Source organism: Cnephaeus nilssonii (genome assembly GCF_951640355.1).
Source record: "Cnephaeus nilssonii genome assembly, chromosome: 21".
Lineage (NCBI taxonomy): Eukaryota > Metazoa > Chordata > Mammalia > Chiroptera > Vespertilionidae > Cnephaeus > Cnephaeus nilssonii.
In genome coordinates this window covers 6,234,340-6,250,713 of record NC_137092.1, presented here as the reverse complement: position 1 = coordinate 6,250,713, position 16,374 = coordinate 6,234,340, and the positions used below count along the sequence as shown (strand labels likewise).

At 57.3% G+C, this 16,374-nt stretch overlaps 1 protein-coding gene across 1 annotated transcript in view; it reads right to left on the bottom strand.

Moving 5' to 3' along the window:
* SLC6A17 (solute carrier family 6 member 17) overlaps window positions 1-15,806 on the bottom strand; it is a 36,380-nt gene extending 20,574 nt beyond the window's left edge. Inside the window, exons 1-2 of the mRNA XM_079761474.1 lie at window positions 15,505-15,806; window positions 629-999 (exon numbers count right to left, since the gene is read on the bottom strand). Of these exons, the coding sequence (XP_079617600.1) occupies window positions 629-914 (286 nt within the window). The 5' untranslated portion in view covers window positions 915-999; window positions 15,505-15,806. The remainder of the gene's footprint in view (window positions 1-628; window positions 1,000-15,504) is intronic.
* Between the last annotated feature and the right edge of the window lie 568 nt (window positions 15,807-16,374).

Below are 16,374 nucleotides of genomic sequence, written 5' to 3'. Positions count from 1 at the left end.
GCTTGAATCCTGATTTCATCAGCAGCTGTGTGACCTTGAGCAAGTTACCTAATCTCTCTGTGCTTCAGTTTTGTAGTCTCTTAAATGAGGATGATAATAACATGGGGTTGTTGAGGGGATTCAATGGTTGAACCACATGAAACTGATGCTCTGATTATTCCAAGATGCTCAGCAGTGTCATCTATTTCAGCCTAATATCCAGTAAGTGCTTAGGATGGGGCCTGGCACCTAGTAAGCATGTAATATAATGGCCAGAAGCTGCTCTTTACAATGTGTAAGACACCGTGTGACAAGCACTCTACATGCAAAGCTCTTTTCATCTTCCCAGCTCTCCTGTACGGCAGGAATGACTATTATTACCATTTTACAGATGAGGAACCAAGAGGCACAGTGAGCTGAAGCTGCATGCACAGAGCTGACCGGCTTGGCAGGGACTTGAACCCTGGCCATCCAGGTTCTTGATAGCTCTTAGCGCTTAGCAGTTCCTGGGGGTCTTACTCCACAACCCTAAGCTCCAACCTACAAGGGTTCCCATTCTGCCCAGGGCGGGGAGAGGGGGGTGTTCCTTTTCACCCCTCAGCCCAGCCCATTCGCAGGGCACCCCAGGGCCAGCAGGCCTGCTTCTTACCGCCTCCGTTTTTCTGGCACAGGTAGGGGAACCTCCAGATGTTGCCGAGGCCCACGGAGAAGCCGATCTGGGCCAGGATGTACTGCAGCTTGCTGTTCCAGGCTGGCCGGTCCTCGGCGTCCAGGTCCTCCTCCGCCGCCGCCTGCTTGCCGCCTGGCCCGCCCGCCACGTTCAGGACGCTCTGCTTGTAGTCCACTGGCTCCTCGAGGGCCAGCAGGTCGGCCACCGACTCCGTGACATGCTCGCCACTGTGCTCACGCTGGGTCACCTTGCTGTTCTTCGGCATCGGTGACACGGGGGCTGCTGGCCCTGCTCCCCAGCACTCAGAGAAGGGGGGACTCGACGGCTGTCAGCACCTTCTCATCCGGGACCTGTGGAGCCAGGGGAGCAGGGGAGGGTTAGCGGGCCTGACCAACTAAATCAACTCCTTGCACACACACGGAGCTGGTCAGTGGCATGAACTATCGAGCGGGCCCTCCTCCCCGTCGGGACTCAGTTTCCCCACAGGCCTTACCTGAGCATCCTTAGGAGGAACAATTTAACCAGGCAAGAGAGGCCACACCAGACACCAAATCCCAATCAAGGGTTGCCCACGGCAGCACCGCTCCGTTCCCACATGCAGATCCGAGTGCTCCAGCCCACCTGGGCTCAGCAGGTTGTGCCAAGTCCACGCTCTCTGTTCTGCTGAGCCCGAACCCCCTGCTGGGACCCGGGAAGCCAGTGGCTACCTTCTCGAGGAAGGTCTTTCTATTCAAAACAGTCGTGGGCCAGCGGCATCTGTTAGCAATGCAGAGTGCCAGGCCATTCCACACCTGTTCAGTCTTTCTCTGTATTTTTACGGGATCTCCAGGGGACCCAAAGGGACATGAATATCTGGTGGGAAAAGGGGTAGCGCTCTCACACCAGTCCCTGCTCCTTCGCAGAAGCACTCACTGCCCAGGCTCGGCTAGGATTCTGGCACCTGGAGGTGCTTGCTTGGTGCCAACGAACCCTGGGTCATCGCTCACCAATGACATTATCTGAGGGCCACTGCGGCCAAGAGCTGGTTCTCCATCCTTCAGCGACAGCGTTACAGCAGATAATGTCTGCACGAGGGGCGGGGGAGGCAACGCGCTCCCCTGTCATCCCTCATCCGTCTTTCATGCTTCCCCTTAAAAAAATGAAGCACCAAGGAAGTGAATCCTTTGAAGGATCCCCACATTCTGCTGCATTTCAAAGCGCTTCCTCATCAGAGAATGTAAAAGTCAACACATGGACACCTGGCCTGCAGTTGCCCTGCGTCCTCCCAGAGATGTAAACGGCCCGGCTCTGTAATTGCTAAACCACGGGAGGAGCTGCCGCTGGAAGCCGGCTCCTGTCTGTTCCCCTCGGGTATGCCACCTGAGCGGCCGGGCAAGGTCACGGCACAGCAGAAGCGTGCCCGGCTGCCCTCCCTGCTGGCCTTGGCCCACACCTTCTGAGTGACTCCAGCAAAGACTGAACTTCAAGGGGACCTGGCCAGCCGAATCCTGCTAATGAGGCTAGGAGGCCTGGCCGATGGGGACCACTGTCCACGCTGGTCTGCAGGGTTAGCCAACCAACCCTCCCAGGCCAGGCCTTGGACCACATCAGTGAGGACAGTGAGTCTTTAGTGACTACCCCTTGCCAGCCCAGGAATAGTCAGGGTCTTGGGCTTTGGGGAGACTGGGACAGAGCCAGCTTGCCTAGGAGACCCCAGAATTCCCTAGAATACACCTAGCTCTCTGTTGGGACTCTGCAGCAGGTCAGCCGAATAGCCCACTGTGTCCTGGAGATGCCCCAAGGTGGGAGTGTGTGTCCATGGACCCTCAGTCCTCAGCCTCCCTGGGCAGCTGTCCTGCCCATGCTACACAAGCAAATGCTGCCCAAGGCACTGTGCCACGAGGAGGCCTGCGATCTCACCCAGGCTTCCAGGCGAGACCCTCCCCCCTCCCCCCTCCCCGCCCGCAGGTCCCTGTCCCCAGGGTGCTTAAATGGAGCGAACCTGAGGCACCCGCAATGGCTGCTTGTCTAGCTGCCCCACCTCCCCTACAGCCGACACCGAGAATTTTGATTAAAACTGGAGCTGAGAGAAGGGCCAGGTCCTGCTGGAGACTGCAGTCGGCAGGGTGCCTCAGCCCCGAGCCTGTCTCCGGGGCGCCTGCAGCAGGATCTGATCAGGGCGATCTGCAATGCATTAGGTTTGATTTACTGCACATCCTGCCACAACTGAAGCAAAGCAAGGGGGATTCCGCAAGTCTGCAGAATTTATCTTGATGCTGACCCATTGGAGAGCATGCTTCCCCATAAATAGCCGTGAGTGGCAGCTCTGGTCACCAACATGAAAAAGGGCTGGGTGCGGGGGGGGGGGGGGGCACATCATTTTAGACGAGCAGGGCTCAAGGACAAAATCAGCACATTGTGGTGAAGCCAGAGAGAGATACCATAGCAGCATCAGGGAAACCACAAGAAACAGCTCAATACGAGCTAAGCTTCTCCCCTCTTCTCAAGACACCCTGCCGTGCCAGCACCCTGCACTGTAGGACGGGGCCCAGGGGCCTCCCGTGCCGTCAGGTCTGCAGGATGCAAAGTGCTGGTGTACGCACAAGCTGAGGCTCCGAGCCGGGCTGCAGCCACGACTGAACCTCCCAACCCAGTGAATGTGCTCAGATGACAATGCCCGAGTCTGGCACTTAAATATGAAAGCTTGAGGGACCCCAGCACCGTCCTCATTTTATATATGGGGACACTGAGGCCCAGAGAGAGCGAGTGAACAGCCCAAAGCCACTGGTCAGACTCCTCGGGGATGGGCACAGGAGGAAGGCGGTGGTGGTGAAGATCAGGGGCCTGGAAGTCAGACAGACCTGGGTTTGAGGGCTCCCATTTCATTCATTCATTCATTCATTCATTCATTGCTCCATTGCTCACTTGACATACATTTTCTGAGTGCCTCTGCTCAAATGTGTCCTCGGGGATGCCTTTCCGGAGCCTAAATTAGCAGCCCTCCAGGTTGCCACCCCCGCAGCCACCCCATGTTATTTCTCTCTACAGCAAGGATCACCCCTCGCCCTTATGTGTCTGTTTCTTTCTTTAGCACCTGGCCCTTCTAGGAGAAATAGGTAACTTCCACAAGAATAGATTTTTGGCTTATTTTGTTCGCTGCTGGATCCCTCGCACCTAGAACGGAGGGAACACAGACATTGCCCAGGTCGCACAGCTGTCAGCACCCAGGCCTCCTCATGCCTGTGCTCTCTCTATGCTTTTAAAGGGGAGGTGGGGCCAGCAGCGACTTGGAACAACCCTCCCCCTCCCGTCCCCCACACCTCTCCTGGAGTCCCTGTGCTAAGGAAGGTCAGCTTGCAGACAGTGCATGGGAATCCAACGTGGACCCAGCCAACGAGCCCAAAGCACAGCCTGGGACAAGCACCCAGGTAGAGAAGGACCCAGAATTCCTCTCTGGTCCTCCCTTTGCAGGTTGGGGAGACAGCCACCATCTAGGTATCAGAAGGCCGGCGAGGTGCAGGGCACCTCGGCACCAACTCTGCACACAGCACCATCACCCCGACCTCTTAGGGTCTCGCTCTCCCTGTGTGCGAAATGGGTCGGTCTGGGTGATCTCTGAGGCCCTGTCAGCTCTGCATACATCCCGGGAGCGCCCCCCCCCACCCGCCACCCCCAAGCACGTGGGTGAGTGAGGCCCGCGTGCCCAGGCTCTAGCTGCCGCACCTGCTTGGGCCTGTGTCATGCCACCCTGTCAGCTGAGAGCTCGCTGCCTGCTTTCCCCAGGATGGTGGCTTCTCCACTCAGCTCCCCCAGGGTCCCAACTTGGAAAATAAATGATTCCCTTGAGTTACGTGGGGCGCCGTGGGGACACTCTGACAGCCAGCCCAGCCGGACTGGAATCATCCCCCGGAGTAGCTGGGTGGGCTGTTCAAGTTGCTTTCTCGAGCAGCACGGGAGACGAGGGTCCGTGGCGTTCTCTGAAAGGAAGGCCTCCGTGACTTAAAGCACAACGCAGAGGGGCTCCAAGACCCAGGAGGCCGCGTGCCACGTCTGTCACCTAGCAACCGTGCAGCTCGCAGCTCAGAACAGCACGTGAGAGCAGCAGGCCTGAGCCACTGAATTGTGCATCTTCCTAAAAAGATAAAAACACCTCCTGCCCGGGGTGGAGGTGGGGGTGCGGGGAGGGCTCCACCACTTTGCAAGCACAGTACTCAGCAAGGACCTCAAGGGGTGCAGGATGGCTGCTCAGCCCAGGCCAGGGCCAAGCAGGAGTCCCTCCAGCCCACAGGCCCTGCTGCAAGGCTGAGGTCCGCCCTCTGAGCACCCACCTCCTGGGGTGGGAGCGTCTCTTCCTTGGGACGGCTGTACCACGTAACTCAAGGGAATCATTTATTTTCCAAGTCGGGACCCTAGGGGAGCTGAGTGGAGAAGCCACCATCCTGGGGAAAGCAGGCAGCGAGGGGACTACAGACCCCACAATGCCCTGCTCCTCTGAGCCCATGGGACGTGCCTAGCTTTGCTGCCCTTGGGTCTCGTGGCTCTGGAAAGAGTGCTACACCTTCCCAAGCCAAAGCAGGGAGAGCCCCCAGGTGCCCAGGCCCTAAGGCCAAGGTCCCATTCAAGAGGAATTGCTTCGGGAAGGAAGCAAGTTGAGTCCTGTTCTCTCTGAGAACTTGATGGCTTCCCAATTTCCATGCGGCAGCGGGTTTTGGCCCCAGCAGCTCTCCTAATTGCCTCAGAGCCTCTGGGCTTCCACTGAGCCCAGAACAGGTGACTCCTGTCACAGGCATACAATGTCCTCCAAATTATCTTTGTTTTACTGGAACCTCTGGCAGTCACCTGACAGGCCCTGGCCTTGGCTGGGGGGCCGCCCTCCTTGGGTTTCTCACCCGGGACACACAGGCAGGGAGCCCAGCACCATTCTTGACCTCGCATCCCGCATCCTCCCTCCAAAGTCACCTGTCAGTGCGTTCGGATCTGTCCTCCTTCCCACCCTGTAGGCTCTGGTCCAGACCTCCCAGCAGGCTCCCGGCTCACTTTCCTTCAGAGGCAGCTTCATGAAATACCACACTGCCTGGCTCCGACTCCCGGTGGCATTTACAGCTCCTCCCCCAGGCCCCTCCATCTCCCGTCCCCCGCCTACCCACCTCTTCCTCTGCATGAACCCCTCCCAGGCCCTCCCTACTGAAGCCACCAGTCCTTGAGGGTGCAGCTAGCTCAAGGCTCACTGTCCGGCCTCCATGACATGCCTGCGATTCTCTAAGAGAATGTCCTTTCTTTCCCCTTCACAGCCGGCTCCTTGCAACACTCTTTCACGTGTTTACCACCTGCCTTTCTAGTAGAGCTGCTTGTTTACATGGCTGATTCCTTTTCTGGGTGTCCTGCCTGGCACATGCGGGACAGAACGTGGTCCTTTTGGATGTGCCAGAGTCCCTGCCTTCCCACCCTCCAGGGACAACCTGCTTCCTAGGTTGACACCCTACCCACTGCCTTCGCCTTTGAAACATAGGGGCAGGCCTGGAGAGCCAACAGATCTGACTGGGGAGACGGTTAAGCCTCCCAGGAGGTCTGCGCGCCCAGCTGGGGGGCCCCGGTGGAGCGCAGCCTGCAGCACATATGTGGGGGACCCCGGGGCTGGGGCGCCAGCTTTCTGCTCCTTATTCGTCTGGAAAAGAGGGAACAGTGCTCACCTACCCACTAGGCCTGGTTTCCACATGGACAGGAGGGGAAAGAGAATGAAAAGCTGATCGAGAAGCCAGACGGAGCGACCATCTCTAACTCCATTTCACCAGCTTGCGGGGTTTGACCCCATCCTTGCTTCTACCAGGCCAAATCCTGGCGTCTTACTATTACACGTGCTAATAAATATGACATGATGAGCTGAATGAGTGGATAGATGAACTGATGCTTGAGCTCCCCCCCCCCCAAATTTTCTAGAGTCTGATGTCATGTCCAGCTTCAATCCCTCCTCATTCTGCTGCCATATTCTGATCCCAAGACCACCGGATGCCCACGGATGCCCCAGAGGAAGTTCACAGCGAAGGGAAAAGAAGTCTGGCCACTGCTCATGGACTTTTTGCTTCTTATAAAGGAGCCACCCACTTTCTCCCCCGGTAGGCAGCACCCATCCTCACCTCCGGGAAATAAACACCAGAGAGGCACCGTCTTGGCACAGAGCGTGCCAGGGGGCCGGTGGGCCCCTTCCTAACACCGGCTCGGGCACAGCGGAGCCTTCTGCAGCCGTCCTGTCACGCTCTCCAGGCGCGGTCTCTGCAGTCGGTATTTTGTTCTCTTAGTCAAGGCGGAAGGGAAGCAAAAAAAAAACGGGCAGATGGTCGGGAGGGGTTTGGGGCAGGGACTGGCACTGGAAAACGTGGGCGGGGCCAGTGCAAACCAAATCTTTTGGTTCCGTTTTCCCATTTCACGTGGGGGAATGCGTGCCGGTGCGGAGGTAGCAAGACCAGCGCCGTGGCCGCCCCACAGACGCCTTACCCGCGCACTAGAATTCAGGTAGAGTGGGCGTAGCCACAAGGCCAAGGACAGCAGCAACACGCAGGCAATACTTGTTGAGGACCGACTCTGTGACAGCCACTGTGTGGAGCAGCTGTCATCTCCTTTAACCCGCCAGTAAGTGTGTGAGGAGGGTACCACTGCGACAACCATTTTACCAATGAAGAAGTACAGGTTTAGAGGGATGAATGCCCTCTATTTCACTGAACTTAAGGCCCTCTGATGCTGCTACTTCCAAAGGTTAATGGAAGGATTTTACGCAACTAAGTCACCACCACCTCCTGACCCACAGCCGATTTGAGACGTCATTGATCGCACATCATGTCCTGATTCTAAGATGTGACAATGTGCAAAACTATGCATCTTGGAAGTGAAAAAATAAGGCACACAGTCAGAAAGTGGAGGCCCTGGGTCCCCACCACCATCTGACCCCAGAACCACAACACTGTCACAGAAAGGGCCTGGGTTTGGGACCTGGGGGAACCTGGATTTGAGTCCGGCCTCTTACGGTACTAGCTGTGAGTCTTTGGGAAAGGACGCAGCCTCTCTTGGTTCCAGCTTCTGGATCTGAAATGATGGGGTTGAGGCTCCGACCTCACAGGGTTGCACGAGGATAAAATGAGATAACGCAGGGGCACACCACAGCCCAGCGCCGGGTTCCTGTGAGGACACAGGGAAATGAGCTCCACCAAGAACAGAGGCGCATCCACCCACTGCCCCGCAGTGTCCTGGAACTGACGTGGAACAACACGCAGGCGCCTGAGGACGTGAGGGCTGGTGGCGGGATACAGGGGCTTGGTGCTCTAACCGACCTCCCGCTCCCCTCTCGGGCTGGAGGAGACGGGAGTCCAGAGACTTCACTGAACTAGAGATTCTGCTGAGAATAAATATGGGATTCTAAAAATCCCTGTCTCCCTCCCTCCCTTCCACAAATATTTACTGAACACTAACTACGGACCAGGCCCCAGTAGAGCAGGGAACAGAGCAAACACTGTTCCTGCCCTGTAGGATGTATCGTCTAAGAGCAGGAAGCGCCGAGGCCCGTGCCTGATGACTACAAGGACCAGAAGAAAGGGCCTCATGCCTAGAGCAGCTGAGCAAGGGAAAGGTGGGAGGTGCTGGGACTGGACGAAGCTGGAACCCTGAGCAGGCAGGACTCGGAGGCCATGGGAAAGGACTCTGGGTTTCCTTTCAAGGCCAACAGGAAGCTGTTGGCAGTTTGAGGAGGGGAATAATGTGACCCACCTGCTTTAAAAGGGATCACTCTACAGTGGAAAAAATAACCTTGGTAGAGATTAACAAAACAAACAAATAAACAAATAATGGGGCTGTGGGGGGAGGATTACCCTAGCACAAGTGAAGAAACAAGGAGGGAAGGTAAGAGATGGTGGTGACCCAGCCAGGGTGGTAGATGAGGTTTAGGCTTTAAATAGAGAGATAAACAGATGACTCCCAGGTGAGGAAGGGCACACCAGGGCCCACACAAGTAGCCTGTCCCGATTTGGAAAGCCAAATATTTTTAAAAGTCAGATGTGAAAATTCAAGGTCCAGGAGTGACGAGTGAAGGCCTCGCTCCCTTCTTCCCTCCTTCTGGGAGGCCCTGGGTGGTGACAGATGGGTCCCCACAGCTCTGCCCAGATCCTCTGACCTGGATTTTCTTAAAGCCACTATTTTCTCGTGTCTCAGAGAGAGAGGCGGAGGGAGCCAAGGGCCTCCAATTACCTGTGCTCCCCAGCAGACTGCTGAAGAGCACTTGAAGGAATAGGATCAGGAACCCTTAATTACAGTCCCAACAGGATGTCTCTCTCCCGAGAACCGGAAACGTTTGTCTGTTTCCTCGCCAGCCTTCAGGGCTGCGTTGCGGAGGGCTGGGCAGAAAAGCCCTCCTATCAGGAACAGGTCTCGGGACACAGTGGAGGGAGCAAGCATCTTTGAAGACCTACTATGCTTACATATGTTATGTATCCTCCCCCCTCAACAACTTGGGATGCAATGTAATTCTCATTTTACAAACAGAGAAGCCAAGGCTAAGGCAAGACAAATACCAGGAACAAGATGACCCAGCCAGGAAGTGGGAGAATGGGGATTTGAACCACGGTCTCCCAAACTCTGCAGCCCATGCTCTTTCCAATGCACTAGTGCTTTCCGATCTTTTGCATGTCTGACCACAGAGAAGAGCCAACGGGTATGGCACACTGGGGTCCATGGAGGGGACCCACCACCCTAGGCTGCTCCGGGCTACTCCAAAGGATGAAGGCATCCTGATTACGGCCACACACCACCCATCTGTGGCTCTGGTTAGGAAGTTCCCCAACGTACCATGCTGCTCTGCAAAGCAATACACCTGAGTCTCATTCAGCAAGTCAACAGTGGGCCACGTCCAGCTAGCACCATTTCCCCCTGAGGTCAGGACCTCCATACCTGGCCAGGTCCTTTCCCAAAGCCAATGACATAATGCAGTTTGGGGAGCAGTTTTCAGGGATTTCTTCCAGTCATTCTAAAGGACTCCCCACATCACCAGCAGACAGGCCATCTCTGCGGTGTGCCAGGACCATGGACAGCGCCCACCAGGCCCTCCTGGGAGTCAGTGAAGGGCTGCCCAGCACAGAGAAGCCACTTGCTGTCCCTTCAGACACACCCAGAGGAGGAGGTCTGTGTCCTCTCTGAATGCTCACATGGAAACACCTGATGAGGCCATGCCACCAGGCGACTGTCCACATCTCCTGAAAGGTAGCTTTATCACACAGCACTCCCCACCTGAAGTGGGATTTAACCAAACCACTGGAGCTCAGGCGTCTTATAATTAAAGGGAAGATGCAACCAGCAGGAATTTGGGGTGTGGACCAATGAATTCTATTTGCAACTGAACTAGGTGGCAAATTAGCGGTGCATGGAACTCAGCAGAAATTCTAATTAAACCAGCAATTAGACATGATGGACTACAGTGAGAGGCAACTTGTTATCTTAAATGAGCCCTCCGCTGGCTCTGGAAGGCAGAGTGGCAGCTCGGTGGGACCAGTGTGGCCGGGGAGATGACCCCAGGCCTGGGAGCTGGGGCGTGATTTCCTCTGGCCCCACGCCTGCCCCATGAGGCCCCATGAGGACCTCAAGTTGGGGACTCAGGCTGCCCGGAACTCACCTGACCCAGAATTGTTCTCTAATGAATATACCTGGTTCTGAACGTGAGAATAATGCAGTCCAATAACTCACCTGGTCACCTTGTACCTGAGCTCCACATGTGAGTTTCTTGTGCAGTAAATATCTAACTATGTTTTTGAATACCTGGATATATCCAGAGATGAACAATGTTTTTATTTTTTAAGTTGGTCATTCTGGGTGGGGAGGGGTGGTTATCAAAGGCATCTCCACAGAATGGATGCCCATGAAGCAGGGGTGTCTGGAAAGGCCTTGGTATCCACTGGGTGGGGGGGGGCATTAATGCCTACACTGATCCACCCTCACTTACAGGACCTTTCCACCCAGATCAAGGGTGGTTTGGAGGTGCCAGGCAGGCTAGGACAGTGTGGGCCTGTGCCTCGGGGTGATTTCTCAGAGAGAGAAGAGATGGCGAAGCAGGAGGAAGCAGATGCCAAGTTTCCCAGAATGCCAAGGACGCAAGGGGCAGAGCCCCCGAGGTGAGAAGGGTGGGTTGTCCGGGGGACAAGACGAGGGAGCAGCAGCATCCCTCTGAGCAGCCCATGCGGGCAGCTGCTGCCAACAGCCCTGAGTGTGAGCAGTGCTGCTCAGGTCTCACCAGAGAACAGCCCTGAAGTGTGAGCCGTGCTGCTCAGGTCTCACCAGAGAACAGCCCTGAAGTGTGAACAGTGCTGCTCCGGGTCTCACCAGAGAACAGCCCTGAAGTGTGAACAGTGCTGCTCAGGTCTCACCAGAGAACAGCCCTGAAGTGTGAGCAGTGCTGCTCAGGTCTCACCAGAGAACAGCCCTGAAGTGTGAGCAGTGCTGCTCAGGTCTCACCAGAGAACAGCCCTGAAGTGTGAACAGTGCTGCTCAGGTCTCACCAGAGAACAGCCCTGAAGTGTGAGCAGTGCTGCTCAGGTCTCACCAGAGAACAGCCCTGAGTGTGAGCAGTGCTGCTCAGGTCTCACCAGAGAACAGCCCTGAGTGTGAGCAGTGCTGCTCAGGTCTCACCAGAGAACAGCCCTGAAGTGTGAGCAGTGCTGCTCAGGTCTCACCAGAGAACAGCCCTGAAGTGTGAGCAGTGCTGCTCAGGTCTCACCAGAGAACAGCCCTGAAGTGTGAGCAGTGCTGCTCAGGTCTCACCAGAGAACAGCCCTGAAGTGTGAGCCGTGCTGCTCAGGTCTCACCAGAGAACAGCCCTGAAGTGTGAACAGTGCTGCTCAGGTCTCACCAGACGCTTCTGCAAGGCCCTGGCTCACACTCTCCAGCAGAGAAACCTGACCCACCCAGTTCCCACCGCGACTGGTGTCCTGGCTCTGCAGATGCATGAGGCCTCCTCCAGGCACCATCCAGTCTGCTCCCGCTCTCCCCTCACTGCCCCAGCACCAGCCCCGGCCTGACAACCTAAGAGGGATCCAGTCTGCTCCTGCTCTCCCCTCACTGCCCCAGCACCAGCCCGGCCTGACAACCTATGAGGGAATGAGGCCAGGGAGGCAGAAGTCCTGAAGAGAAAGCCGGACGTGACCTTCTTCTGGATTCCCACCACGTGCAAGCGCGGACCGCGTTCCCCAACCTTGCCAGTTTAGGTCTGTCCGTTCTCTACCAACTTCCTGTTGGCGGGGGCTCGCTGCCCCCTTTCTCAGGGCATGAGCTCAAAGAACTGGACACGCATTTAGACAATCTCACTTGGATAAATGCCTCGGCGGTCAGCAAACATTTGTAAATAACTAATAACGGGACATATCACAGCGTGGTCCAGGGCAGGAAGTCTGGAACCTGACAGACCTGAGTTCTAATTCTCAGGTTGCCACGCACTACTCGGGTGACCTTGACCAAGTTATTTAACCTCTCTGAGCCTCAAGTCCCACATCTGTACAACCGCCAAGAGCAAGATCGGTCTCCTGGGATGGTAGCAAAGATTAGACAGGATGGTGTATGAATAAAGCACTTAGCACAGCGCGGAAGCCTCCATAAAAATCAGGATATTGTCGCTGGGTGCCAAGACCGGGGTGAGCTGCTGGAATACAGGCCTGCACCCGCAGCTCCTAAAAGCTCAGAGTAGGCATCCCCACAGATCCCCATCCCACCTGAGTTGGGGGCGTGTACTAACAGCTCTACTCACGGTACTGTGCTTCCGACCTTTGAGAGCCTGGGACAGCAGCGGTGGGGGGTGGGGGGAGGCTGATGTAGGAGGGCTTTGCAGGGCTGAGTAACGGTTTATTTCCCACCCCAGCGATCCAGGCTCCAGATGTGTGGCTGTGAGGACTTCCTGAGCCCAGCCTGGGAGCGGGTGATAAGTCAGACCTGCTTCTAGGGAGAAAAGCCCCAATTCATCCTCCCTTTAAATATTCTGCTGCTTATCTTAGCAGCTTTGAAGGGATTAATGATGAATTGTCCTCCTGCAGCAAATCCGACAGGCATGAGGGAAGGGAAGGTGCCCAGACAGAAGGCGCCTGCTTCTCAGGAGTCTCTAGTACCTTGGAATTTGCCAGATCCAATGGGAAGGACATTGATTTCCAGGGTGAATGTGCCCCTCCCGCACACACATGCACACACACATTTCCAGGAGCAAGCTAGAGTCCCCTGGGTCAGCTTGCCTTTTTGCTGCACTGGGGATCCCCCTATTGCCTCCACTCTTTAAAAAAAAAAGAAATATATATATAGAGAGAGATTTTGGAGAGAAAGTGAGAGGGAGAGAGGGATAGAAACATCAGTGATGAGAATCATCCATTGGCTGCCTCCTGCATGCTCCCTCACTGGGGATCGAGCCTGCAACCTGGGCACGTGCCCCACCTGGGAATCAAACCGTGACCTCCAGGTTCATAGGTCGATGGTCAACCACTGAGCATTGCCTCCACTCTTGAGGCAAACACATCTCAGCGCAGCACCAAGTCCACACACATTACAGAGGAGGGAGCCAGAGCCCGAGTCCTTCAGAGAAGGCAGGGAACACACTGCATGGTCCTGCAGCTTCCACGCCCCTACAGAGGGGGCAGGTGAGGAGGAGGGTGGCAAGACCTGCTCCAAGGGCAAGGACCCCTGCAGTCCACCCAGCAGGCACGGAACTTGGGACCAGGCCACAGCCATGGACCATCTTAAGGAGCCCAGGTCTGTGCTGGAGTCTCACCCAGGAGCCATCGCAGCCAGCCCAGGGCACCCCGCAGACCCAGCCCAGGCTCCCACCAGCCCTGCGCTCACTCGGGCTTCCCCATTCCGGGTCTCCTGGAAGAACGGAGGGACGGAAGTGGGTCAGTTTGCAGCTGAGTTGCGGGTGCTTCTCCCACGTGTGAAACCCTGTCACTTTCCTTGGTCTCCACCCTAAGGAGCAAGGACAGGGCGGGGAAGAGCCTCTTCTGTTAAGGCCATAAAGAAAGAGGCGGGAACTCACACTTAATGGGCACCCACTCTATGTCCACACTGGGCCCAAAATAAGCCTGTGGCGAAGGCACCAGAGGTGTCCCTGTTTTTCAACCGAGGAAACCAAGGCTTCAGAGGTAAACGGACTTGCCCAAGGTCACCCCACGCTGGCTCATGGAAGAGCACTGGCCATTCTGACCACAATCCCGGAGCCTCCCCTGCAGCCTCTCGGCCACCTCCCCACCCCACCCCGACCCTGCTCGCCTTTCCCAGGGCTCAGAGCCCCAGAACCCTTGCCCAGGAGCCAGGCGGCCTGAGTCTGCTTAGCTCCCTCTGAGGACTTGCCCACTTCGGGTTGGTGGCCCCCAAACACCGGGCGCTGTGGCTGTTCCCGCTCACAAGTCCCGGTACCGAACTCCATTCAACTCACAAGCAGCTGACACCATGCTGCCTGTGACTCAGGCCAAACAAACTCACTCCAATCGGAGCGAGTGGGCACGATGTGCCTCCTGCACTGAGTCACCTCCAGGCTGAGCTGTCGGGATTCGCTGAAACTCACCACCTACTTAGCCACAGCTGCTCCATCTGAGAAAAAGCCCGCAGAGGAGCTGGAGGCTCCGATGGTCCCCATGGCTGGGCCACGGCCAAGGACAATCAGGTGTGACCTCAAAGCCCTTCCTGCCTGGATGATGCACCCACCTCACCAGGCCCTGGGATAACGTAAGCACAGCATCAGATAGACAAGCCCCCACAGTTACCCTCCACACACTCTGACCTTGGTCTCCAGACATCAGTCAGTGAATCCTGCACAGCCTAACAGGATCTAACGAAAGTTTTTATTGATTTTTTTTTTTTGGAGTCATTAAGGATCTTCTTAGTTTCTGGAAATTCCTGCTAATGAGGGCAGTGCCCTCCAACAAATCTTCCTATCTTTCCAATCCAACCCCACCAGCTTCGTGTTCACAGCTGAATTGCCCCAAAGACAGGTCTGGTTAGAAACTTCCTAATCCAAAGAACTAGTTAAAGCATTTCTCAAAGGAAAGAGGAGTAGGATCAAATTGGTTTAAAAAAATTCCTCTTGACAGCGCCTTGGTCCTGTAAGGTGAGTGGCCTCGGATTTCTGGACACTGGGAGGCCTGACAGGGCTGTTTGGGCTTTAAAAGGAAACACAGGCTTCCTCCCACTGCGCCCTGGAGAACAGCGAGCATCCGAGCCCCCGACGCACAGGTATAAACGTGGCGGAGGCCACTCTCCCGAGGGGGCGCCCTGGAGACCTGCACCCCGCGCACGTCCCCCATCTCCGCCATTCCGCTCCGATGCGCTTACCTCGAGGGAGTATGGGCTTCCCGCTAGCTCGGAACTCAGCGAGGACCAGCCCCAGGACTGGGAATTAAACACTCATCTCGGGCATGAGCGCTTTGCTTCTGCCAATGATACTGTCAAGGTCACGGGCCTGAAGCGAGCGGCAGGGGCTGGGGTGTCCAGCCGCGCAGGAGCCAGCGCGCAGCTCCAGGCGGTGGGACCAGTGGCCTCCTCCCGGGTTCGCAGGCGCCAGCCTGGCAGCTCCGCCTCAACACCTCCGGAGTTCTTAGGCCCATCTAAGCCCCGGAAGCTGGCGTCAGGTGTCCAAACCCTGAGCTCGGCGCTAGACACCCCCGATGCGTGCGAGGAGTGCGCCTCTCGGGCTCCGTCACCAGGCAACGGAGGTTGGAGAGTGGGGAGGAGCCCGGGCCCGCGCAGAGCCCGGAGGATAGCCGGGCAGCGCCGCCTCGCATCCCGGTTCTCGGCCTCCCTGGCTGGGGCGGGGTCGGAACAGCTGAAGTTGCAGGGGCTGACCCCGCAAAGCCGGGCAGGGCGCGGCCGCGACTCACCTGTCCCTGGTGGAGCGCCCGGACTCTGCCCCTGCACTCCCTCGGAGCAGCTGCGGTCCCCGACGGGCGGCGGGCGCACAGCCCCTTCCTCCGGCGGCCCGAGTCCAGCGGCAACGGGCACCGGCCGGGGCAGAGAGGGGACGCGGAGCCGCGCGCCACCGACTCTGCTGGCTTCTCGCTCCCTCCCTCGCCGCCAGTCCCGGCCCAGCTCCCGCCCGTGGTGCGCTCAGCCCTCTGGGGAGCGGCCCGGGGACTCGGGCCGCGGCAGAGGGAGCCCGTGGGGCTGCGGAAGCCAGGACCGAGTGCCGCCCTCCCTGCGCTCCGGTCACGCCGGCTCTGCAGAGCGGAACGAGCTGGGCGGAGCGCGGCGCGCTCGCTGTTCCCTCGCCATCCGAAAGGCCACCCTGGCGGCGGGGTGCCGTGACGCAGGCTTGACTCACGCGCGGGCCGCGTCAATGCGAGGCTTTGGGGCCGCGAGCGAGGCTCTGATGGCCGACGCAGGAGGAGGGGGCGGGCAGGAGGAGGGACAGGGGCTGCCCCGGCAGCAGCCTCTTGAGGCCCCTCACGGAGGGGTCCAGACCCTGGAGAGGAGTCGCTGGGGCTTCTGCCCTCAGAGCAGAACGGGACCCCCATGGCCAAGGCCCTCCCCAGTCCTGGGCCTCCTTTCTTCATCTTTCAGGCCCCCCTCTTTCGTCCCCTGCATGAACTCAGCCCACCAAAGCGGGCTTTCTCCCTGCCCTAGCAGCCTGCACCTCCATGTCTTTGTTCCCTCTCTACTCCGCACTTGGAATGTCTTCTCTGCCCCCACGGTCCTCCCATCCCATCTCCCAGGAGGACCATTCCCTGTGCAGCTGAGCTCCTAGTGCATCG